The 27,869-nt window shown below is 38.0% G+C and overlaps 1 protein-coding gene across 1 annotated transcript; it reads right to left on the reverse strand.

The window, feature by feature from the left end:
* Nucleotides 1-1,243: 1,243 nt before the first annotated feature.
* LOC122088719 lies at nucleotides 1,244-25,788 on the reverse strand. Its single transcript, XM_042658039.1, has 7 exons — nucleotides 25,429-25,788; nucleotides 25,210-25,331; nucleotides 24,000-24,089; nucleotides 12,873-12,925; nucleotides 3,499-3,601; nucleotides 2,592-2,697; nucleotides 1,244-1,600 (listed from the first exon to the last, which is right to left on the reverse strand). The coding sequence occupies exons 1-7, from the start codon at nucleotides 25,751-25,753 to the stop codon at nucleotides 1,590-1,592; spliced, it is 810 nt and encodes a 269-aa protein (XP_042513973.1). The 5' UTR covers nucleotides 25,754-25,788; the 3' UTR covers nucleotides 1,244-1,589.
* Between the last annotated feature and the right edge of the window lie 2,081 nt (nucleotides 25,789-27,869).

Below are 27,869 nucleotides of genomic sequence, written 5' to 3' on the forward strand. Positions count from 1 at the left end.
TCATTTTTTGGTTTAAGTTTGTGCTTCATGATTCGTTTAAACAAAGTGGTGTCTAAGGATTGGGAAGTTTTACCAATTTAATAATCGGGTACCCACTATGTACTTGGACTCAACCTCCTACAGGCTTGTGAGGCCCATAACATAATTAGTATATCTAGTGTATAAGCAAAGTATGACTCAATATGTTTAGGTATAATTCTCTGTGATTATTGATTTTTTTTTATATATATATTTGTGGTGTGTATAAATTATGTATTTCATCAAAATAACAAATTGTAAGAGTAATACGACGAAAGCTTATGAATAATCAACTCAACTCAGTCATACCTAATTAAATGGGGTTAAAAATATTTCCTATATTTGAAAGTGTTTATATCCCTTCCAAATATGTGTTATGTAACTTAAATAAATAAATTTAAAAAAAAAATCTCCCTGATTGTGTATAACTCAGTTGGAATCGTTGTGATCCGGATCCAACTGCTCAAGAAATTGAGAGAATGTTTCTTAATACCTAGTACAGATTCTCACACTTTGGATAGCACAAGGGTCACTCTCAGTCCCTGATGTTCATTGAGAAGAATGCATCTTTGGAGTGGAATAGCAAGAGACCGAATTCAGAATACATATTTGGAGTGGAATAGCAGGAGACCCAGTTCCCAACACCCACCATTTTTATGTTATCAATTCTCTTAGCCTCTACTCCAGAAAAAGAAACATGTTGCCTTCCTTACACGAAGACTATGAACAATGGTGTTTGAATGTTTGGAGATCCCAAACCATAATAAACGTCACCACATGAGGATTGGTTATTTTTTCAAATTTCCAAGCAAAAAGCAAAAATAGTACATCTACATTTAATCTTTTCCCTAGCCATCAAAAGCTTAATCAAATTGACCTGTTGATTATGCCACATGGTTTAGTGCTATTGAGCTCAAACAAGGCACGAGTCCAAAATGATGTGAAATCAAAACCAAAAGGCTGTAGTAGGCAGAATTAGTTATTAGACTCATTGACAAATAAGAGACATAAGGACAATTGCTCTGCCTTCTTTTGTTTAGGTTTGGAACCCTTACCTGTTTTTCAGGGTGTAGTCAATCTGCCTTCTTCTTCTAGCTTCCATTGTAGAAGCTGGCTAATATTATTTTAATGGGGTTAGCTCATTAGTGAAGCAAGGAAATCCTACTGGGCAATAGCAGTTGTACTTTGACCTTTATCACAAATGATGTTTCTCCTGACCAAGCTCTTAAGATGAAATTATGGATTTCAATATGGAAATTAAGGTAATAGCCCAGAAATTAGGGTCCTTGATGGAAAAATCACTGTTGATTATATATACACTTCATTACAATTACCTGCTGGTCCTTGATGGTTAAAGGAGAGCATTCTAAGTTGTCACGAGCTTTGAAACTCTCTCGCTCTCTCTTGTTCTACTTTCCCTTCATTCAATCCGCATTGCATGTTGGTTTCACCAAAGAGCACAAAAGGTGTGCACTTGCTTTTGTTCCTTGGCCTGCATAGGATACAACGGGCTGGAGAACGGTGCCTTGAAGGGATAGTGCATCTACCATACCTGAAACTGAATCACAGCTTCACACAGTGCCTGTTGGGGGGAGGGGGAATGGGGAGGAATGATTCATTAGTAACCTGAAAAAACGGTACTCACAGATCACTATAATTTCAGGTGGATATCCCGACACAAGAAACAGTACATGGGCTCCCCCACGAAGTAGTTGGACCTCGTGATCAGTCCTGACCCTAGATTGCATCAAAATGGGCCTCATGCTCAGTTCTATTTAAAGTTAGCACATACAAGGCCTAGGCCTGGCCCATATATCCCCCACCTACCCCAAAAAAAGCCCTGTATAACCAATCCAATGACTCTGTACAGCCACTGTAACACCCCACTGGTGCAGCTCCACAGTACAAGGCACCACATTGAGCATTTAACACAACCAAGGACTTCCAAGACAGCCACACACAACTGTGATTATATCTTAGGAATCTGCCAAAATTCACTGTACCACTGCCTGATTGAACATTCACAGTTAGAGTAGAGGGCTGACTTATGTCTTTACTGCACCAAGCAAGTAATGCAAATTCTTCAGAATCTAAACCAAGCAAGTCTGTTAACCCCATCCAAAAGGGGGGGGAAAAATATTTCCACATCATGACCAGACCAATAATTCTAACCATCTGATCAGGACTTAACATACAGTTACAGAAATTCACCCCCTCCCCACTCCCTTTCTCTTTTGGGATGAGGAAATTGATTGAAAAGACCGACCTTCCATATGCTGGACTATTTAAAGCATTGTCAAAGACTGGGAGCCTCAAGTTCTAGAACTCAAGTTTTTGGGATGAGGAAATTGAGGATTTATATGAAAGAAGCCAACATAAAGAGCTGATTTTCATGATTCTACAAAGCACATAACAAAGACTAGTTCCCCCCCCCCCACACACACCCAAAAAAAAAAACTTGCACTATGACTGGTCACAGTTGGTGAGGAGATGGACAGAAGTGGTCCAATGATATAAAAGGAGCTCGTTTCAGAAATACATCAGCACAAATAGTCGAAGCAAATTTCACTTACTTTTTGTCTTCTCCAGGATCAGTTGGGTAGAAGCACCAGTTGAGAACCCCAACTTTAGCATGAGTTCCTCCAAGCGTTTTATGTTAGTCAAGTAGAGATAGCCAATCTACAAAAGAATACATTGTCATCACTCTACCAAGCCAGGTAGGTACCTACAAATGGCTGTTGTCATGAGTTTTCCCTTGCGTTAACATCAGGTAAAACTATCAACCTACATAAATAAGCAGGGACAGATCGAATTCTGATTGGATGCTTAGGAAACAGCATACCATGATTCCTTGATATCCCCTCATAAATAGGTGTGTAAAATTGTAGGACAGAATTCCAGAATTCTGCAAAGATCCTAGGAGCAGATCTAGATATATGATGGGAGGGCTTTGATGCAAACCAGATTGGAGCTGTTGCAAGCCATATCAATTGAATAAATCAGGCAGATGATTTCTTTGCTCATAATGAAAGATTGAAAGTTGAGATCAGATCTGGAATTATGTGCATTACTGTTCATGTGCTACAGTAGCCTTGGTTCATACTTCTTTAAAACGTTTCTTTCTGACAACAATCGACTAACTAGATGAATTTGATAATGCTTTTTTTCTGTTTTGACCATTTCAATCGAAATTTCGAGCATTGCCCTTAACTTAAAGGCTAACTTTCCCTTGATCATTATAACTTAGTAACAAGAGCTACAATACACATTAATCAGACAAATGACACAAGATTCACATATTCTGATACATCTATACATGCTAAAGACAATGATAGTAGCATCTGAACATTCAACACTGATCAACAACCAAATAGATGGACAGTGACCTCCTTAATAACATGGCAACCACAGTTCATTGATTTGTAATTACCGAAATAAAAATATGACCATCTTCAAAATTCAATTGTTATAGGAAATTACCAGTGTTTCCAATGATGACGCTCTGTTATACACCGCTACACCAGCACGCTTAGTTGTCCGTGTTTTACCTGAAACTATATTTTTCCCCCACCGTAGAACATCCCTACATTGAAAATTTGTAGCATGTGAAGGAATAGAAACTTAGGCATAGGGAGAAAAAGAATTGCAAATGAAATTCTGACAGCTCCAACCAAGGTTTTAAAACTTGGGATCAATCTCAACTGACAGTTCCAACCATGTTTTCCAAAAATTGGCTTTTTGGAACATTTTACCCTTATGCCTTACCAGTGGATTGGGATCAGGGATCAGTCACGGCCGTTACCAATCCGATCCGGGTGATTCTGACCGATCCAATCTGATTTTTAAAACCATGGTTCCAACTCCTTTTTGCCATGTCGGAGTGTCAAGATGTAGGAATAGCTGAGTGGTGAGAGTTGTACTGACCCTTCAGCTGGGTCAAACATTATCATTCTATTAGCTGTATTACCATATCTTATTAATCAATAAACTGTTACACCCCAAAATAAATGATGTTTTACCAATGTGTTGAGTTTAGATGTTGTTTTACAAGTTTTTTATTGGTTCAGAAACACATGTTGTTTACTTGAGTTGCACCAATGTTATTTATCCGAATTTTACAAACTGAAAACTGAATCCAAAGAACACGGTAATGGCTATACTTATCTGTCTTTTTTTCTTTGCACCCAGATACATAATATGTTAGGGAAGGAGCAAGGAACACTAGGCCTAAGTTTGGCTGGTTATGTGACACAATTTTAATTGAATGGCCGATTACGTATTCAGGCGATGCCTAGGCTTCACCAAGGGAACTACCTAGGCTACACCCCCCTAAGGGGCCGTATGGTTGCTTAGGTGTTTTGAAGCACTAAACTATAATAATTTCTTTTGCTAGTGGTTCACAATAATAACAGAATCCCAGTAACCAAATATGATATCTTTCAAACGGTTCTTAAAAGTGAGATTCAATTTAAAGATCATGTGATGCAAATAGGTTCTCTATTAAGTAACAACGCAGGAGGAGGGGAATCAGACCAGAAAACCACATTGCAGTTCTGGTTTGAATAAGCTGGTTCAGACCTGGTTCCTTCCAATTTGTGGGGTTTACATTAAAACTTTATCTTCTTACTATACAACTTTAGTATTTCCTTGTAAAGGAAAGAATATTCCTTATACATTTCAGCCCTGTTAGCAGTCGGTTTTCTTCAGTTTTAAAGAGTCCTAGTCTGCATGGGAATCTCCCTTTCTAACTTACGTTTGGTAATGGTCCCCGAAATTTTGTGTCAAAACGAAGCTAAGGTCGATACCTACGTCTTACCAAGTTTCGGTCGAAATTTCAACCATGTTTTGGGCCTCAGTATTTGTTTAAGTGAATATGATACAAACCATTCGTATAAAATGCATGGTTTGGATTGAATTTTGATCCATTTCACTTTCGACAGTTTCAACTCTAAGGAAGGAAACTTCCTAGAAAACCTCAGTTTTTATGATTTTTTGTCAAATCACTCCATAGGTTGGGTTATATATGTGTTGGACCTTTGGTTCCATGTGTTTTCGTTGTAATGGGAAACTTTAATGGGCTTTTCTAACGTGGGTAGAAGTTTCACATACGGGATTAGTTAGTTAAGTGTCTTTTATTCTTTATTTTAATTGTTTTAAGTGTTTTAGTTAGGCTGGGTTAGGGTTCCATAAGTCCAATCCTGTTTTGAGTCGGTTTCTTTTATTATCTCAATTTCTTTGTCAGTTTATATTACCTTATTAGTTAAGGATTGAGTTGGGCCTTTCCTTTTTTGTGTGGGAGCCTATTTTTGAGTCTTCTATACAAGTTGCAAGAGAGGCCAGCATTGTACATGAATTTTGATTAATGAAAAGCTCTTTGCTACTCATCTTCTCCATTGGTGAAGAACCTTGTGTTTGATCAAGTCTGGTTGGTGTTTGATCCATCCACACATCTTGCTGTGGGAAACCTGGTGACCTTCTCTTTCCCTTATTCATATTCTTCTTCCTCCATCTTCTTCTCCATTAAAACAAGTGTTGTTCTAAAATTTCTACAATTCCTAATCTGATTCGGATTTCATACACAATGGTTTTTTTACACGAATTTCAATTGAGGGAATCTAGCCATTGGATCATCCTCAAATTTTAAGGGACTGTTCTAAACCCTAAAGGAAGAACTCGACCATAATTTCTCTCAAATCAGACCTGCCGATCTGGAGTTATTTAATTACTCCAATTCTGCCCTTATTTTTTAATTGATATTTTGTGCATCAGTAAACCAATTTGAACTATGATTTACTGATCTGTTATTGCTGATTTCTATGGACAATGCTCAGAATCAATTGTTCATCATATTCCTATATTCTGATTCCTATTTTGAGTGGTGAAATTACTAATACACCCCTCTCCTAGTGCTACTAGGATTGATTCATAACTTCTGATCCAACCCTTGGATCAAGTTAAGAGTTTCAGCAAGTTTTCTACCCCTTGTTTGCTGAACTCAACCTGAGTTTAGATGCCATCTAAGCTCTTGATTTTGACTTACATGGTTTCTCCCTATTCTGGATTTTATACTCTGAAAAGATTCTGTTTTGGTACTGTTATAATTATTCAATTACAGTACTACATTGCCATGTTTTTAGTTGAATGCAATACTGGCTTATGCCTTCCAGTTCTGTGATTATTCAGAATATGGCTCCTGTGTGATCAAATGGTAAGGCTGGTGGTGATTCCAGTCTCAGGATCAGGTGGTGATTATTCCTGATTGATATCCCTTTCTTCTTCTTTACTTCATTCTTTATTCAGTTAACAGATCAGAATTCTCTCTTTATTCTGCACTTGCATTTCTTTTCAATTATACGACAACAAAAAACTCAGCCTTTTCCCAACTCAATGGGGTCGGCTATATGGATCCGAGCAAAAGCAAACCAGAGCAATGAAAGTAAACTGAAAGTAAAAGGAAAGAATCCTAACTCTGATGAACCGGCTTCACTACTAAGAGGGGGGTGAATCAGTAAGCACTAATAATTTTCCCAAAAACTACCTTGACAGCCCCACTGCACTGCGAGCACTGAAATAGATGCACATCTGTATACATCGTTGGCTGGGGCAGTCACAATTGAAAAAACCTAGAGGGGGCGTGAATAGATTATACTAGTGAAAATTTAAATATTTTCGAAATAATATCCCAAGTGTGATTGCGAAATATAAAATGCGGAATAAATAAAAAGACTACAATCACAGAACACCAAGATTTATAGTGGTTCGACTCAATCCGAGTCTAGTCCACTCCCTACAAGATCCTCTTGTAAAGTATTCCACTAACTCTTCCCATTCAGTACAGTAGGTAGGGAGGAAAACCTTTACACAATCTTTTAAGAATAAAAGTATTTTGTACAATTTCCTTTACAGGTAGAGAGACACCTTACAATCTCCTTTAAGGTAAAGAGGCATCTTACAATCTTTTAAGGATAAGAGGATTCTTACAGTCTCTTAAGGATGAGAGGGTCCTTACACAAGCCTAAGTACAATCTAGACTTAATGTAAAATAGAAAATGGAGAAGTGGAATAAAAGAGAGTTTGTGTGGTGCGTGAATGAAATGCAATGATAATAAAGAATGTACATTTGAAGTCTTCTTAATGCTTGCAATGCAAATGCTAAGATGTAGATGAAGACTTGTAGATAGCCTTCAGTTCCTCTTGAATGGAAAATGAAGAACTTGAACACAAGAGATGGTATAAACCAATTCTCACTTCTAATGCTCAAATAATGCTCCTCCAAAGTTGAGATTAATTGTTGATTAATGAGTAGCATTAGAGGTATTTATAGGTGAGGTTAGGTGGTCATTTTAGGCAGCAAATCAGACTCCAACGGTCATATTTTGGGTCCACCGGTCGACCGCCAAGAGCCGTTGAGGCAAAATATAGTCGTTGGGGCTCTCATCCAGGCAGGCACCGGTCAACTGGGACTTCCAGCCGGTCGACCAGCTATGGTCTCGAACAATGCTGGTTGACCAGGTGATGCGGATCCGGGTTCTAAAAGTCGGAATCGGATCGCTTATTGGCCCACATTTAACAACTAAAACAGTTTTCAAAGAAATAGGGGCATTCTTGTAAATTCAGGCACAACTCTAGCACTTAAAAGAGATGAAAATAGATACTAGGGTCAAACTGAAATAGAAATTAGAAGGGGAGGGGTATTCTGAAATTACTAACAGAAAAGAGGAATATTAGAGCACAGGTTTAGGACACAGGGGCTTAAGTGTAAAATTAAACAGTTATCTCTAAATTAAAACACTAGTGGACTTATCTCCTTCCTCCCGATGGAACTCCAAGACGGTAGAACAGGAAGAACTTTGGATCACAAATCTCGTCCTCCAGGGCTGTTTGACTTGAAATTTCAGGTAACGACTCGCAGCAGCAATACGATAGGAAAACTAACTTCGAAAACTTCAACAGTCCCAGGTCAGCGCCTTCTTGAAACCTGCAACTGAATCTGGCAGAACCGTGGAACCAGATCTGAAATTCTGGTCAGATCTTCGTGTATAGACCAGACTTTGTCTTGAATCTGTGTATGGGGAGTCGTTCCTATTGTAGGAATGAGTCCCAAAAATCTTGAACTGGTCTGATGGCTATTTGTAGAGGTCGAGTCCCAATACTAGGGCGGAAGTACCGCCCAGAATAGGGAAAGGAAAGAAAACCAGAAAAAAAGAAGAAGAACAAGAGAAGGAAAAGAAAACATTGGAAAAGAAAAGAAAAGATGGACACCCACGGCACCCATGGTTCTCACCCAATATTCTCAACCAAGATTAATTCTTCACAAACTAAAACTGAAATTTCTCCATCGATTACATTCCAATATAAAGGAAAAATCAAACAATTAATGGCAACTACTTGAAGGGAAACTATTCTAAAATTAGAAGCTACCTAATTTCAAAAGAAATTGTTTCTAAAAGAACATCAAATCAAAAGATATTTTTTTCCTAAGTCCATCGCCTAACTGCATCACCAGGGCTTCCAGCCGGTCAACCGCCAGCATGACAGACTCTGTTTTGTCAGAATATTGTCATACTGACCAGTCGGCAGTGTTCCGACCATAACTTTTCGGTCCAACCTTGGATTGACCTGATACCAGTTGCGTTAGAATCGTGACTCGATTCCCTACAACTTTTGTGAAGGGTCCATCTCCTGATACCGACATTTGGAATACCCAAAATATCCTTTAGTCAGGTCATTGTGATTTTCACAGAATATCACAAGAACATATTTTTCCTAAAATGTTCAACACCACCTAAGGACTTCCCTGTTTGGTCAAGGGATGTCCTAAGGTCTTCTGTTATGATGATATGCAACGCATGGCATGCGTGCACGTATATATATATATATATATATAGAAGTTTACACAGAAAATGACCAATCTATTCTAGTGGTCTTCTTCACTTGAATCTTCCACTTCTTGGCACTTCATCTTTAATCAATTCATTTGTAAGTCCTTGTCTTGAGAGATGAGCTTCATGTCTTGATTTCTTAAAGCTTGATACTGTCTGATACCTTCTTCAATTATTGATACTAACTTGTTGATACTCTTCATTTGATGACTTCAATCTTCATTTCTTCTTTTCATTCATCAAATTCGATCTTTGATATGAAGTCTCTACAAAACAATACTTGAAGGCAAATTGTGAAATCGTTCATATGTTTGTTATCATCAAAACCAACTATAGGAGTGTTGGCATATCCCTAACACCAATTTTACCAACTACAGTTCGTGTCCACTCCCGCCTTCAACCAGAGATGGTCAGGCCTACCAGGAGTGTACACCCACTTTGCAAAAATAAACCATAGCACTTTTATCCAGATAATAAGCACACATAATCACAACACAAACTTTTACGTGGTTCGGCAATGTGCCTACTCCAAGAAGCAATACCCACAAATGGGTTTCGTATATTGCCCGATACGCTTCTCTTGATTTGGTTTTTTATGATACAAAACCGAGGCTACAACCCACCACTCACAGCTACAACTATAGATTCCTAGATAGTACTAGGCATTTCAACAAACACCTTATGAGCACCCGCTCACAAGTCCCTTACAAGAAATTTCAAATAATAAAATTCAAAACCCCAACACAATCATATCCATGGCTATGCATACAACTCTATTCAACTTGCAATAGCAAAAAAAAAAAGAGATTTAGAAACTTTACCTAAGTGAGAAAGTCACTTGAGCAAACCCACCATCAACACCATTTCTCCATCCAATATAGCTTCAAAGCACCCAAAGAACAAGTTGAAATGATTAATGCAATCTCCAGTGTCCCTAATGCATAGACTTAGCTTCACCTTCAAAATCTGGGCAGAGTAGGTAGATTCATCCCTCACTTTCACTCCCAATCTATTCTTCACGTTCTTGTGAGAAATCCCATATTTAAATCACTCAATTTGACTCTAAAATGAAGAAGTTATGTCCAAAATTCGAACAGGTACATGACGGTCATTTTTATTTTGTTGTAAGGCTCTTAACAGCTTTTAGCGACAGTTCACATGTCACTACTTAAAAACATGAATTCCCATGTGACATGATTCCAGCGCTCATATCGGAATTTCTAAAACTGACTACCCATCTAACAACCATGAACACTTCTAACATATTATGAATAAACCCCTCCGCAAATAGGTATTAACAATGAGGCCCTGCCAATTTGCAATAAATCACACAAACCCCCAAAACTGTTAAGTAATTAGGCTATTAAAACCCCTGACAAATATATGGTGGCAGAAGCCTTCTTCAAATCAAGCCAAAAAAAATGGCCAAGTCCCAAGGACTTCACTAAGTGTTTGATAAAAGAACTATCCACTACACCTCCACCAGGCCTCCAAACTCATCTGAAACCACTGCACAAGTCATGTTGCCAACAATGACAACAATGCCACACACACAACGCCAATGCCAAATGTCTAACACTAACGCCAACAAATCAAGAAAAGCTATCGGTTGCATGGATCCTTACCCTCCAATCGGATTGATTAGAGGTCATACTTGGGACAAGACCTAGACTATGCATGTCATTCCTCACTAGCTCTTCCATGGTCATTTTAGGCCTGCCTCTAGCTCTTTTAGATCCTTCAATCGCGATCATATCACTCCTCCTTACTAGGGCATCCTCAGACCTCCGTTGAACATAGTCATACCACCTCAAACGGCTTTCTTGGAACTTGTCATTAATCGGGGAGACTCCCAAATCTGATATAATTCATTTAATCCTTACCATATTCTTCCTAGTTTGCCACACATCCATCTTAACATCCTCATCTCTGTTACACATAGCTTCTCTATATGACACTTCTTAACTGCCCAACATTTCGCCCCATACATCATAGCTGCCTAGCTGGTCTTACAACAGATCTATCAAATTTTCCTTTAAGCTTTAAAAGAATACGTTGGTCACACAACACTTTGGTTGCACCTCTCCACTTTATCCATTCCACTTTAATTCTTTGTGAAACATCATCCTCTACGTCACCTTCTTTATTTATGGTTGACCCTAGATATCTACAATAGTCACTTCGCGGTATCTCTCTATCAATGTGACTAAAGTTACACATCATATACTCTGTCTTCAATCCACTAATCTTAAACCCTCTTGTTTCTATGGTTGATCTTCATAGCTCCAACTTAGCAAAACGATATCATCAGTAAAGAGCATACACTACAAGACCTCACCTTGAATGCTCTTGGTTTATTCATCCATGATGAACGCAAAAAAATAAGGGCTTAAGGCTGATCCCTGATGTAACCCAATCGTGATTGGGAATTCCATGTCTTGACCTCCCACAAATCTCACGCGAGTCACCACCCCAAATACATATCTCTAATTATATCTACATATTTTACTCGACACCCCACTCTTCATAAGGACATCCTGAATTAATTCTCTATAGACTCTATCATAAGATTTTTCTAGGTCAATAAAGACCATATGAAGATCCCTCTTGTAGGCTCCATATCTTTCTATAAGCCTCTTCAATAGGTAAATTGCTTCCGTCGTGGATCTACCAGGCATAAAACCAATTTGATTCTCTGAGATATGAGCCCCTTTTCAATTATCATTTGTTAAATAAAGTCTGGTTCTGGTTGGCTGATTCATATTCTGTTACGCTATAAATTTGTTTTCTGAAATCTGCTTAACTTTATAGTTGCAATTCGGTTTTAGAATTGACATTTCAGGGAAGATTTCAGGTCTTCTACCTGAGATCAAATTCTTATAAATTTCAAGTTCTGGTTCAGTTTCAAGTTCTATCTTCAGAATCTGGTTCTGCTGCTACTTCTGATTTATGATTTAATTCCTGGTTTCAAATTCTTATTTTTCTGTTGATTTCTGAAAATGTCCTAGTATACTTTCTGTATTTCTGAATTTATGAGTTAGTATTCTGGATTCTGATTTTCCTTGCTTGTTTGTTTGGGTTTTAGTTGAAATTTCTATCTACTTCATCCATCAACTAGTTCCGTCGTGATTATCTGAAATTTTGACATCGATTTACTGATTCTGGAATTCTGTTCAAGTGTCTTACACCCAGTAGGATTATTTGATATATTTTAATCTGACCATTGAATTATCTTAATATTCTCATATGTTATTCTCATTAATTTGAGATTTCAACCTGAATATTAACTGGATCAGACTTGTTGATTTTCTCATATCAGTTTTCACCTGAATCTAGAATATTTCCTTGTAGTGGGTGAAGCCAGTGGCACAATGGTTAAGTTGCACTATTGCAACATATTGGTCACAAGTTCGAAACTTAACAGCCTCTCTTGTGAAGCAGGGTGTAAGGCTGCGTACATTTGCCCCTCCCAGACAAGACCCTGCAGTTGCGGGAACCTCGTGCACTGAATTGCTCTTTTTTTCTAGAATATTTTCTTGTTTGTGGTTCCGGATATTCGCTGGTTTTCTAAACCCAATCCATTTGGTTGTTAGATCTCCATTATCATGGACCTCAAACTAACCCAGATAAGAAAAGAAGAACATCATATTTGATATCAACTAATCCTCTCTCAAATCAAAGGATGGATAAATGAACCACTCAGCTGCAATATCAAAACACTTTAAGCTACTGAAGAATACTTGTCTATCAGGGCAGTCCAAATATAATTGGCTGCAAAAATCACAATTTCATTGATGAGCCATCTTACCACAAAAAGATTCCAATAACATGGTAAATGGGGGCACTTCTCTTTTTTCTTCATCAGAAGTATCAGACAAGCACCAATCATGTCATCAAATTTGAAAAGACATGTACCGAAATTCCATTGAAACAAATTGTACAAGAATGCAAAAGACAAAATCTCAAATTAACCTTTCTTCTTCCAATAGGAAGTCATCACCAAGTAGTTTCTTGAGCAAGGCATCCTGAAACACAACCATTACAATGTGCACTCTATTATTTTAAGGATTCTATGCAATTCTCAAGTATTTACAGAGAGGATCGTACTTGTTAAAACAAATGCTTCATATACTCCAGATAACTAAAAAAACATAACTGGAGACACAAAATAAAAACAGAGTCCACCTGTTCAACTGACAGCTTCCGGTGGGGTATTAGATATGCAACAAAGCCTCCATTCATAAGCACAGACATAGAAAGAGAAGTAGGGGAAGAGAGAATAAAAAAAAAAAGGAAACCAGATTTTTTGTTCTCTACCATTAATACTGAATTCTGGATTTCCAAATAGAAATTTAGGTTTTATTCCTAGGAACCAAAGGCCAATAAAAATATCCACTTTCTGATCAATTTCATCTCCATATCCATCATCTTCTTCTTCTCCATGCTTTGACGTTGCCAATTTTATCAACAAAGACAAAGAGGCTACATCATGAATCATTATGGCAAAATATAGGGCTGATGATGAAGGATGGGGGACAAGATTATTTGTTGGGTCAGACGGGTGTCTGTTCAGGTCTGGAAAGGCAGAAATTTGCAAGAAGGCTTCAGTATGTGGTGCGTGAAGGAGGTTGAGTAAAGTATTGGCAGGCCAACAACAACTCAGCCTTATCCCAACTAAATGGGGTCAGCTACATGGATCTGTGCAAAGGCAAAAAAGAAATGCAAAAGGTAAAAGGAAAGGAGCACACCAGCAACAGCTCAGAAAAATCCCATCTAAATGGGGTCAGCTACGAGGAACCTTACCCCCTCCAATCAGCTCTATTCAATGCCAAACCTAGGACAAGACCTAAACTATGCATGTCTTCCCTCACAACTTCTCCTATGGTCATTTTAGGCCTACCCCTAGCTCTTTTAGATCCTTCAATCTGAATCAAATCACTCCTCCTTACTGGAGCATCCAACGGTCTCAATTGAATATGTTGTGTCACCTCAAATGACATTCTCAAAGCTTTTTGTGAATCGGGGCAACTCCCAAATCAACTCTAATATGGTCATTATTTACTTTATCTTTCTTAAATTTTCCACACATCCATTTCAACATCCTCATCTCTGCTACACATAACTTATCTATATGGCACTTCTTAACTGCCCAACATTACGCCTCATACATCATAGCTGGTTGTACGAGAGTTCTATAGAATTTTATTTTAAGCATTAAAGAAATGAGTCGGTCACAACACAACACTACGCCCCATACATCATAGCTAGTTGTACAAGAGTTCTGTAGAATTTTCCTTTAAGCTTTAAAGAAATGCGTCGGTCACACAACACTACGGATGCAACTCTCCACTTCATCCATTCCCACTTTAATTATCCGTGAAACATCATCTTCTATGTCACCTTCTTTGTTTATGGTTGACACAGATACATAAAATGGTCATTTTACGGTATCCTTTTTTCCTCAATTTTCACCATATTGTTATCCATCATAGTGTGACTAAAGTTACACATCACAAACTCCATCTTCAACCTAATTATCTTGAAACTTCTTGGTTCCAGTTTGATCTCCATAACTCCAAGTCAGCATTAATCCCTAATTTTGTCTCACCACCAAAATAATATCATCAACAAAGAGCATACACCACAGGCTTTTGTCTTCAATTTTCCTAGTTAACTCATCCATGATAAGCAAAAACAAATAAGAGCTAAAAATTGACCCTTGACATAGCCCAATTGTAATTGGGAATTCACTCCTTGACCCACCATAGATTTCACGATAGTCACCACACCCCCATACATATCTTTAATCATATCCATATATCTACTCGACACCCTTCTCTTCACTAGTACATGCCAATTTAACTCTTTTGGGACTCTGTCTTAGGTTTTTTCTATGTCAATAAAAACCATATAAGATCCTTTTTGGAGACTCTAAATCTTTCCATGAGCCTCTAGCACTTACAACGCAGTACGAGTCTTCCCACCTATGGTGTAGGACTGGAATTAAGAAAAAATAGTGAAGAAAATATCAAGTAACAGTGGCTTAACTGAGGAAGCTTTACCTCCCTACCCAAGGTAGATAATTGGAAAATAATCAGATGATTCCATTCATAAAATAACAGCCCTATTTAATGTACTACATGGCTGACTAATTCAAAATAAGACACCTCACTACCTCTCCCATATAACCGCCGACATAATACTCCCCTTCCAATCAAAATAGCACATAAAATAACAACCCTACTAATTAGTTGAAATATTCCCTCCTGAGACCCGGCCTTAGATACACATCCTACGGCTTGGTCTTGCATGGCCCATGCACGTGACCATGACCCAACATGTAACATGTTCCTCCCTCTGGGATTTGGTGTTGTCCTCAAGACTAAGATCAGGAAACTGTAACTCCATAGCATCCACATTCTCCCAAGTTGCATCTGATGGGGAGAGTCCTTGCCAATGCACAAGCACTTGGGCCTGCCGTTTCTAAGTCTAGTATAGCCTTGGGAAAAGGATGGAGGGTTTCCTCTTCTTGCACCATAGGCAGCTCCTCTTGAACCTGATGTCATTCCCCCAAATGCTTTTTAAGAAGGGATACATGAAATGTAGGATGAATTCTAAAGTGCTCCGGTATTCTAAAGGATTTCATTTGGACCGAAATAACGTAGAGCAAATTTTGTGTCTTCTTCAATGCCAGAGACATCTAGCGATACAGGTGCAACTTGACATAAACCAAATCTCCAACATCGAACTCCCTCTCCCGATGGTTGCAGGCATAGATGCGCATCCAGGAGCGTAAGGCGTAGCTCCTTGAGCTTAGCATCCCCCTCCAACAACTGTTTTTCCACAGCTTCCACCTTGGCTGTTCCGGGTACATATGTAAGCAATGATGGGGGTGATCGGCCATACATCACCTCGAATGGAGTGGTTTTAATAGCAGAATGCCAGCTGGTATTATAACAATAGTCAGCCCATGCCAATCATTTCCCCCCTTCTTTAGGATGAGAATTGGTGAAACACCTGAGGTACATCTCCATCGTACGATTAAACATCTCGCTCTGACCATCCGTTTGAGGGTGATAGGCTGAACTGGGATTAAAACGGGTCCCATTGAGTTGAAAAGGCTCCTTCCAAAAATTGCTGCTGAAGATAAGGCCACAATCGCATACTATTGATCTGGGCATCCCATAAAACCTGAAACTAGATCAAAAAATAGTTTTGCCACTCCTGCAGAGGTGTACGGAAGAGATAAAGCTAGAAAATGGGCGTATTTTGAAAGTAAGTCCACTACTACGAACACCATCGATTTCCCCTTTAAAATAGGAAGTCCTTCCACAAAATCTATAGGAATATCCTCTCAAATTCGTTCAAGAATTGGGAGTGGTTGCAACAAACCCGCTGGGTCTACAATTCAGCCTTGTGGCATTGACACATGTCCCACTGAGATTTTTTTTCCAAAGTTGATTTTCGCATTCCCTACCAATAAAATGGTAAATATTTTGAAAACCTTCATGAGTACTGCTATGGAATTGGTCCACAACGGTAGGATTAAGTGGAGAATTTTTAGGAAGGAAAATCCATTGTTTGAGGAATATAACCCCATTCCTATCCTCCCACGGTCCAACAACTTCCCAATCCCTAATTTTTATGAGAAGTGGTTGCATCTTTACTTAGGATGCAATCTCTTCCTTGATCGCCTCTATCCAATTTGGCTGGGGCATAGATAAGGCAACGACCTAGCCTCTTATTTCTCTTTCTTCTCCTATTTCCTCTCTCCTGGATAAAGCATTAGCCACCACGTTTTCGTTTCCCATCTTATATTCAATCATAACTACTCCAGCTCAGCAAAGGTGGTTCAAATTGATACACTATGACTTTATAATTGAATATATAGAGGCAAAAAGTCTACAAATGATGTAGCATAGGAATCATTATGTTAAATTCAGTTAGAGTCAACCATAAACAAATAGCTACATAATGTTGTGAAGCAGAAGTACAAAGAAAAATAATGGCACAAACCATACAATCAATTAGGTTCTACAAATTAACACATAACTAAACAATGTTAAGCGGAGCAAAAATACAAAGAAATACAATACAAGCGATGAGGAAGTAGAGGAATGTGGCTGGTTAGAAGGTAACAAGGAGGAATGTGGCTGGTTAGAAGGCAACAAGGAGGAAGGAGTTTTCAATAAGAAAATAGTAATTACGATGAAAGTTCAACCATATTTTGAGCTTCAGTATCATTTCCCTAATTTCGACCCCAAAGAGTAAAAATTCTTAGGAAACCTCAATATTTGTGAATTTTAGCCTAATCACTCTCATATTGACCAAGTGCGTGTAGGTATATGATTCTTGACGACTAAGAGCCACAAAACAATAGAAGTCAATAGATAAACATAAATTTAAATGTGTTAAAATTGTATTAGTTATAGGTAAGAGGTATATCTGTTATGATTACTTTTATAAAATTATATTCTATATAATTGAATATATAGAGGCGAAAATCTTAACAATATGTCTTACCTATAGCTCATATAATTTTAACACATTTAAAATTAAATGTGTTAAAATTATATGAGTTATAGGTAATAGACATATCTGTTGGGATTCCCTTTATAAAATTATATTCCATATAACTGAATATATAGAGGTAAAAATCCTAATAGATATGTCTTACCTATAGCTCAATTGTATGAGCTATAGGTAAGAGACACATCTGTTGGGATTCCTTTTATAAAATTATACTCTATATAATTGAATATATAGAGGTGAAAATCCTAACATATATGTCAATTACCTATAGCTCATACAATTTTAACACATTTAAATTTAAGTTTATCAATCGACTTCTATTGTTTTGTGGCTCTTAGTTGTCAAGAATCATATACCTACACGCACTTGGTCAATATGAGAGTGATTAGGCTAAAATTCACAAATATTGAGGTTTCCTAAGAATTTTTACTCTTTGGAGTCGAAATTAGCGAAATGATACCAAAACTCAAAATATGGTTGAACTTTCATCGTAATTATTATTTTCTTATTGAAAACTTACAATTTATACAAGGAGGAAAGAGATGAGGATCCATCTCCTTCCTCCTTGTTGCCTTCTAACCTGCCACCTTCCCCTACTACCTCATCTCTTACATTATATTTCTTTGTATTTTTATTCAGCTCAACATTGTTTAGTTATGTGTTAATTCATAGACCCTAATTGATTATATGGTTTGTACCATTATTTTTCTTTGTATTTCTACTTCACAACATTGTTTAGCTATTTGTTTATGGTTGACTCTAACTGAATTTAACATTATAATTCATTTGCTACATCATTGGTAGACTTTTTGCCTCTATATATTCAATTATAAAGTCATAGTGCATCAATTTGAACCACCTTTGCTGAGCTGGAGTAGTTATGATTGAACATAAGATGAGAAACGAAAACGTGGTGGCTAATGCTTTATCCAGGAGAGAGGAAATAGGAGAAGAAAGAGGCTAGGTCGTTGCCTTATCCATACCCCAGCCGAATTGGATAGAGGCGATCAAGGAAGAGGTTGCATCTTGCGATCAAGGAAGAGGTTGCATCTTTACGTAAAGATGCAACCACTTCTCCTAAAAATTAGGGATTGGAAAGTTGTTGGACCGTGAGAGGATAGGAATGGGGTTATATTCCTCAAACAACTGATTTTCCTTCCTAAAAATTCTCCACTTAATCCTACCCTTGTGGACCAATTCCATAGCAGTACTCATGAAGGTTTTCATAATATTTACCATCGGTTGAGGGCTGTTTTTTATTGGTAGGGAATGCGGAAATCAACTTTGAAAAAAAAATCTCAGTGGGACATGTGTCAATGCCACAAGGCTGAATTGTAGACTCAGCGGGGTTATTGCAACCACTCCCAATTCTTAAACGAATTTGAGAGGATATTCTTATAGATTTTGTGGAAGGACTTCCTATTTTAAAGGGGAAATCGATGGTGTTCGTAGTAGTAGACCTACTTTCAAAGTACGCCCATTTCTGCCTCTATCTCTTCCGTACACCTCTACAAGAGTGCAGAACTATTTTTTGATCTAGTTTCAGGTTAAATGGGATGCCCATATCAATAGTATGCGATCGTGGCCTTATCTTCACCAGTAATTTTTGAAAGGAGCCTTTTCAACTCAATAGGACCCATTTTAATCCCAGTTCAGCCTATCATCCTCAAACGGATGGCCAAAGCGAGATGGTTAATCGTACGATGGAGATGTATCTCAAGTGTTTCGCCAGTTTAACTTTATAATTGAATATATATGGGCAAAAGGTCTACCAATGATGTAACAAAAAAATTATAATGTTAAATTCAATTAGCGTCAACCATTAACAAATAGTTAAACAATGTTGTGAAGCAAAAGTACAAAGAAAAATAATGGTACAAACCATACAATCAATTAGGATCTACAAATTAACACACAGTTAAACAATGTTGAGCGGAGCAAAAATACAAAGAAATATAATGCAAGCGATGAGGAAGTAGACGAAGATGGCTGGTTAGAAGGTGACGAGGAAGGAGATGAGGCAAGAAGGAGGAAGGTGGCTAGTTAGAAGGCAACAAGAAGGAAGGAGATGAGCTCATCTCCTTCATCTCCTTCCTCCTTGTATAACTTGTAAGTTTTCAATAAGAAAATTGCAATTACGATGAAAGTTCAACCATATTTTGAGTTTCGGTATCATTTCGTTAATTTCGACTCCAAAGAGTAAAAATTCTTAGGAAACCTCAATATTTGTGAATTTTGGCCTAGTCACTCTCATATTGACTAAGTGCATGTAGATATATGATTTCTGACGACTAAAAACCACAAAACAATAGAAGTCGATAGATAAACTTAAATTTAAATGTGTTAAAATTGTATGAGTTATAAGTAAGAGACATATATGTTGGGATTCCCTTAACAAAATTATATTCTATATAATTGAATATATAGAGGCAAAAATCCTAACAGGTATGTCTCTTACCTATAGCTCGTACAATTTTAACACATTTAAATTTAAATGTGTTAAAATTGTACGAGCTATAGGTAATAGACATATCTGTTCGGATTCCCTTTATAAAATTATATTCTATATAACTGAATATATAAAGGTGAAAATCCTAACAGATATGTCTCTTACCTATAGCTCATACAATTTTAACACATTTAAATTTAAGTTTATGTATCAACTTCTATTGTTTTGTGCCTCTTAGTCGTCAGGATTCATATATCTACACACACTTGATCAATATTAGACTGAATAGGTCAAAATTCATAAATATTGAATTTTGGCCTAATTTTTACTCTTTGGAGTCGAAATTAGCGAAATGATACCGAAACTTAAAATATGGTTAAACTTTCATCGTAATTACAATTTTCTTATTAAAAACTTACAATTTATACAAGGAGGAAAGAGATGAGGATCCATCTCCTTCCTCTTTGTTGCCTTCTAACCAGCCACCTTCCTCCTTATTGCCTCTCATCCCCTTCCTCCTCGCCACCTTCTAACCAGCAACCTTCCCCTACTACCTTATCGCTTGCATTGTATTTCCTTGTATTTGTGTTCCGCTCAACATTGTTTAGCTATGTTAATTCACTATTTTTTCTTGATTCCAGTCCTACACCATAGGTGGTAAGACAATTACTGCATTGTACGTACCAGCTTGGGGATGGAGCAGAGGCCAGAGCAGTTAGAAAAGGAGGTAAGCTCTCTCAATGAAGGATTGGAATCGTCTGCGGCGATGGAATTTGGCGGAGGCTGGCGGAGGCAATCTCGGATTGCGACACGTGGTGAACCACACGTGGCCGATCGGATGGCAGACGGAGCAGGGAAATGGGAAACAGGGAAAGTTTCATTCATCAAGTGTCGTATTTGGTAAAGTTTTGATTCAAAGTTGAAAGATTAGACTTCCTTCTTATGGCGGCGAAAGAAAAATCCAATTCTATTCCCTCTTTACCATTTTTCTTATATCAATTTGTGATTGGTGTGAAGAGATTCATTGATCGAAGTTGCAGGTGCTTGAAATGAAGCTGGACTTTAATTTATCCCATCCAATATTTTGGCCGGAGAAGAAGATGAATAAAACGATTCGTTTCAAGGTAAGTGAAATGGGTGGATTAGATCAACAAATCCAAAATAAGACAACCCTTCATATGTAGAGAAGAAAGAGAAATTGAGGAAGTTCCTTTGTATATAGAGTGACGAAGAAATCCAAATGCTCAGTATCAAAAATTAAGGAAAAATTTGCAAAATCTTAGTTTTCTCATGGTCTATGTATTGATATACTCTGGTTGTGGTAGTACGTTTCAGTTGTTCATTGCAATTCAGATCTGAGTGCTCATCTGCTAAGCAATAACCACAGAAAAAGAACAAGGAAGGGATGCACGATCGACCGATGCACTGAAGCTTGATTCCTTGGTCAATAATTCGAAGAATGAGAAAGACGAAGAAAAAGGAGAAACCCTAACCCTAGTTCTGTCTTGGCGATTTGAAGAGAGGAGAGGAAGGAGGGAGAAGAAGAAGTAATCGATTAGGTCAATCTCCCTTCAAAACCGTTTCCCTGCTCTGTCTACCATCTAACCGTCCACATGTGGTTCACCACGTGACACTATCCGAGATTACCTCCACCAAATTCCATCGCCGCTGATGATTTTAATCCCTCAATAAAGGGCAACAGAAAATCTGGACAAAATTGGGAGGTCAACAAGAGCTACTGGCGAAGATCAGTGAAAAGTTTAAGCCCATGAATTCACACCTTCCAACCCAAGTCGAGGGTGATGTTGGAGAGACCTCACGAGCTCCTACTCCGAACCTGGGGCAGCAAAGATTTCCTTTGAATAATTCCACTATAAGGACCACGTCCTCAAACCAAACATTTCATCCTAGGTTGGTCAAACTCGATTTTCCTCGCTACAATGGAGAGGACACGACTAGCTGGACATGTGTGGAGCAGTTTTTTTAGTTCCATCAAATGCCAGAGGAGGAAATGGTGGCACTGGCATTCTTCCACCTGGAAGGGGAAGCACAACTATGGTATCAGTTGTACAAACAAAGTGGTGGTGGACTAACACGGCTGAATTTCTGCAAAGCTTTACATGCTCAATTTGGGCCAACACCATTCCAGGATTTCTTTAGCGAATTGGTTAAGCTACAACAGACGGGATCTATTCAAGATTATCAGGAAAAATTCAAAATAATTTTGTCGAAGGTGGCCAGGTGGGGCAACTTCCCCCCAACCGATAGATTAGCTGCTTTGTGAGTGGGCTGCGTGACAACATTAAGGTTGATGTGCTAGTCGCACAACCAATAACTCTCACAAGTGCCATTGGGTTAGCACGGCTATACGAAGCAAAGAACCTATCACAGAGACGGTTCTCACTTCCAACTGAACCAAGAAGGGCAATTACAACCAATAAAGAGCAGCCAAAAACCGGGGCTACTTTACATGTCAAACGAATGACAGCCAGTGAATTGCAGGAAAAGAAAGCCAAGGTACTCTGTTATAATTGCAATGAACGTTTCGTTCCAGGCCGTTGATGTAAGAAACTTTTCTTAATCGAGGGATGTGATATCGAGGAAGGGGAGGAATCAAGGTTTGATATGGGAGCCGATGTAGCAAAGGAGAACAACTTGATGCCCGAGATCTCTCTACATGCAACATGTGGGGTGAAAGCTCTAGAGACCATGCATTGCAGGATGAGGATTGTAAGAAGCTCCATAGTGAAAGCCGCTTAGAAATGGCTACCTGATCCAGAGTGGGCCACCGTGGACGTTGGGTTCAGAAGCTTGGTGATATGTTACGATCCGATATCAGCTTATGGGGGCTAATCCCACATCGGTTTCCTATGGGAATTGATGTGGGTTGATATGGTCTTGGGTCCCCTTACCTTGTAAGCCCGTTTATGGGAGTGAGTTTTTCTAGGACCGTAATAGCCTCCTTAGTAGGTAAATAGCTTTTGTCATGGATCTACCTGCCATAAAACCAAATTGGTTCTCCGAGATAGTAATTTCTCTTCTCAAGTGAGCTTCAATAACCTTCTCCCACAATTTCATAGTATAACTCATTAGTTTTACTCAAGTATTCGCAAGACATGGTCACGCAAATTTTGGGAGCAAACTCCTACAATTATGCTTAATCACATAAACAAGGAAACTATGGTTCAAGATTACCATAAGCGAGGGAAAATCATAAAGTGTGAATACCTACGTCATCCAGGTATGATAAAAATATGACTTAGTATCTCCTTGTAAGCTTATCTTGAATTGCAGGTCCACAACACTATCTTCATGTGGACAGCAGCTACCAAGCATGATATTGGCAATCAATGATCAGCTACGCAAAGGATGGAATTTACCAAATAAAGTGTCTGATAGATAGGCAGTTGGAGGAATTGATTGACCACCTTCTTATACAATACAGATTTATATGTAGCATGTAAGAAAAATGTTTGGCCTCATTTGATCTATAGTTGTCAGGTCCTACATTAGTAAAGGGACTACTTCAAAGATGGAATTTCAGGATACAAACAGTTTGCTGACACTAGTGCGGATGTCCATACCATTTCCTGTGCATTGGGACATTTGATAGACAGGATTTCAAGAACAATAGCAGAATAACACAGTTTTCATCGGATAGTTGAAATGGTCCATTGACTCCATTTAGGAGTTGGTATCAGTCCTTCCACCTTTTCTTTTTCTTTTTTTTGAGGGGGGTGGGTATTGGGTCATGGGTGCTGGGTGCTGGGTGCTGGGTGCTGGGTGCTGGGTGCTGGGAATTGGGAAGGGGGTTCCAATTGTTATAGAATGTGGCAGAGTAGGAAAATTTTGTATAAACAGCATAATGATTTATTTACTTATTAAAATGCTTATATATAACAGTTTAGTAGGACTCCCGAGGAAGAATGGAAGTGGTGTGGGATGGATAAAATTAAAAGTTATGCTTCACAAAAAGATTACCTAACTACTTGAAAAGTTGCATACCAAAATTTGAGAACAGTGAGATTTATAGCAATCCCTTCACAATACCATGTTCAGAGGTTAAAGACATAACTAGAAACCAGGCATCTAGACAGCAATAAGATATATAGACATGCCTGTGCTTCACAACGTACTACCGCCATCACGCGAGCATTGTATTCCTCAATATTTTGTGGAGGAAACAGAAAATGCCTTCGAGCAAATAGCTGCAGTTTGAGAAAACAAAGCTTGTGAGATAAGTACAAAGAGGATGCAAAACAGCCCACTTCTGCGTAACAAGAGCATGCCCATCTTTTGACCATGCAATATGCAAGTTGAATCAGCTCAAAATGACCAACTATTGCCCGGTCAAATACTCAAACCTAGGTGATTTAGTATAGCCAGCCAAATAATCAAACCTATGTGATTTAATCCACATACAACCACAAACCTGCACATCCACACACATATACCCCACACACCCACAGCCAGCCACTCACAGACACACAAACACATGAAAGAGCATGGGCACATATGGATGAAATTGCACCATCAAGGGATTTTCAATGTTGCAGTTGCTATTGTGATAGGGCTAATTAATTTGTGAACACCATGTGCCAAACAAAGGATTCTGCAGACAACTGTGGCAATGATAAAAGTGAATTTTCTTTCTAAAGAGGCAGTCACTGCTCTTTCTTTTATGAGTCCAACCGAATTCATCCACTTTCCAAGCACCTTATTTCTATCTATGAACGATAATTTTTGTAATTACTGTATGAATAAATCAAACTTCGTCTCAATCTTAGATTAAAAAATATTGAAACTGAAGCAACCTCTCAGTTTCCATGGGTTAAGAGCAAAACCACGCCACAGGGAAAGGTTTTAAGCTTAATTATCCTATGCTGGAAAGCACCTGGGGCTGCTAGATTTCATTTCAGCAGTTCAAAATTTTTGCCTAAATTTCTTTTGATTCTGATTTCTAATACCAACAAACCCAAAAATTAAAAAATAAAATAAAACAAACTAAACTTGATTTTCTGTCATCACTCATCATGCATTCTAACTTAGTCTACTCGTGGCTACTTAAATTTCACGTGGCTTGAACATTATGTCAACATTATGTAATTTAGCATATAAAATGTACGTAGAGAATCTGTCGACATCATTCGCCAATTAGTATCGTTTCTTCTTGCAATTTTCATATAGCATGAATATCAATAACAACGAAGAAACTCATATAAGCATCACTTATTAAGTCCAGCTAAAATTTGTAAATTCATTCTCACTTAGAATGTATTTACAAGAACTTTGAGACAAAGAACATCAAGACAGATATTCCAAGTGTACCTCATAAACAGAATCCCCGATATATGCTAACGTCGCCGCATTATAGATGGATCTAGGCTTTTTCACTTCTGGTGCAGCCGGCAACCATCTCTCGTAACCCAGATATAATTCTTCTGATTTCCCTAATTTATGTGAATTCGAAGCTGAAGTTCGAATCGAGTACTAAAAATAACTAGAGCAGAGACAGAGTAGCGAATAATAGAGTGGAGAAAAGGATACCTTGGGAAGGGGAGCGTCTGTTCAAGCCTAGAAGCTCCGAAGCTGAAAGTTCTTTGGTTGTAGTGGTTGAGATTGTTATTCCACTTTGAGGAATAGATTGATGGAGCACGTTAGGGTTTTTGTTCTTCGAAAAGCTGCTGTGATTGGGATTGGGAATAGTTCTTGGTTGTGTATCCCATGAAGCTTTCACTCTCACTGGAAATGGAACCGTAACCGACATCGCCGCCTTCTCTCTTGCTGGGCATGACTTTCGATCTACGGAGAAAACACAAGACGGAGCAGCGACCGAGCTCATGGCTACGACGCTTTTGATGGCGAAGAGCATTCTCTGTCTAACGGTTTATTGATTAGGGCACTAAAGTCCACGTCACGTGCCACAGGATACATTTATCTATCTGGGAGATGGGCTGGATTTAAAAACCCGACGCCCAGCATAGCCCCGTTGCCTGTTGGGTTCAGAATGGGCCGCGCTTATGCCTATTTTATCTTCTTTTTTTTTAATATTATTTTGTACATAAAAAATGAAAAAAAAATGTTTTTAATTAATATATTGATGTATATTAAATATAAAGGGTGCGATTTCTTCACCAAAGTGGTGAACTGAGAAATTGTAACCTTTTGTTTATATTCTTTACCAAAAAAAATCTTTCATTTATCTTATTCCCAAAAGTTATTTAATGCAATGGTGATAATGACATGATGAAAATTTTATAATTTTTTATCTTTGACTTGAAGAACTTTGAAATTAAAACAAAGACAATTGAAAAAAAAAAATAACAACTTCTAATTTCACAACTTTGGTGACAATGAACAATAAACACTTATGTTAAGATATTAATCTCATAGAATCAGTGATACTACAGTCCAATCAGATATAAGTAAAATGTATTTCTTTTTGGCATTTTTCCCCTTTTTTAGGGAGTTTTGATGCCCAATATCCCATGTTGCATGTTCAATAAGTGGTGATGTTGGTATAAACTTTTTTGTGAGATGTTAGGGAAACCCATTGTATACATATTTGATGTAGAGACGACTAAGTATGACCAAAACTCCATAATGGTGAAAGACTAATTATGGCAGATTAATTCTATCTTACTATGACATATTAGTACTATCTAACACTAAATTCATTTAATTGTGATAAGGCTGACTTAAGTTCTTCACCCAAAAAAAAAAGTTCAACTTATTTTGTAATTCTATTTAGAGGAAATGAAGGTGGATTCAGATCCTCTCCATATGGAGAGAGAAAATATAAAACAGGAAATGGATATCAGGAGAGAGACTAACACAAAACCCTCATTGGTCTCTCTCTAGCCAGCCTCTTGGACTGAAGAAGATCTAAATTCAAAGAGGGGTCCCTATTTGTTCCTTTCCAGACATAAAGGAAGACAAATTGACTACACTGACCTTGTAAAATACAAAACTTTTCCCCTATTGATGCCGTTGTGCACCACCCATTAATCCCCCGCACTTATGCAGGGGACCACACGACTAAGGAACATCGTTTCCCCTTCAATTTAATATGTAGCATTATAATTTTTTTATAAAACAAAATGTCCTTAAGAAAAAACCTACATTTTGGAATAGGAATCAATCAACCAAAGGGGTGTCAACTGGTCGGGCCCGGCCAGTCTCAGTCGGATTTAATCGGGCTTTACCACTTGGAAGCCTTGCATCGTGAACGATCGTTTAAGTAAATGGGCCTAGCTTTGGGAAGCATGGTACAGTTTATAATCGGGTCGGTCGGTTTAATCGGGCTTCCTTAAACAGGTCTTAACCAGACTATGAACCTATTTAAGTCTAAACGGTCTTTAAACGTGCCTAGCCTAAAAAAAAAATTCTTAAGTTGTTTGAATGCCAAAAAATATGTGAGGCAAATCTTTAATAAAAATGATAAATGATATAAGATTATGGTTGTTTTTACAAAGAAAAAGAAGATATCATGACCTTTACAATTTACAAAATAAAGTTTAATTAAATCAAAATCCTATTACAAGGCAAATGATAAGAAAGCTTAATTTGTTTCTTACTAGCAACAGCGAAATAGAAATTTTATGTAGTATTAAAGGGGGTTGGGCTGGGTTAGGCTACAACGAGTCAGTTCAAGCCGGGCATATAAACGTGTCGATCCGGTCAGGCGTTCGACGAACTAGCTACTTGCACCGTGAACAAGCCCGACATGTTTATTAATTGGGCTAGTCTAGGTCGAGTCATAAATGTCTCAGGCTCGGTGGGGCCTATCAGTTCGGACTCATAATTGACACCCCTAGGATAGATATCATCCCAACATATTATTGAGGTAATTATTATATTTTAGTTCTTTTTGGTGGGGTGGTGGGGTATTGATACTAACTCGTAAAGTATATGCCTATTAATGCCAAATGATTGGAAAATGTCAATGCCATTTGGTCCATGACTTCTTTCTTCTTTTTTTTTTTTGG

The sequence above is a fragment of the Macadamia integrifolia genome, chromosome 9 (assembly GCF_013358625.1).
Source record: "Macadamia integrifolia cultivar HAES 741 chromosome 9, SCU_Mint_v3, whole genome shotgun sequence".
NCBI classification, from domain to species: Eukaryota; Viridiplantae; Streptophyta; class Magnoliopsida; order Proteales; family Proteaceae; genus Macadamia; species Macadamia integrifolia.

What these genes read in the sequence shown, in the direction of transcription:
- LOC122088719 (XM_042658039.1), bottom strand. Translation starts at nt 25,753, where the DNA reads ATGCTCTTCGCCATCAAAAGCGTCGTAGCCATGAGCTCGGTCGCTGCT. An exon ending in CAGACGCTCCCCTTCCCAAG is followed by an intron (nt 25,332 to 25,428) that starts GTATCCTTTTCT and finishes CACATAAATTAG; the next exon opens with GGAAATCAGAAGAATTATAT. An exon ending in TAGTACGTTGTGAAGCACAG is followed by an intron (nt 12,926 to 23,999) that starts GCATGTCTATAT and finishes GTTGTGTTTCAG; the next exon opens with GATGCCTTGCTCAAGAAACT.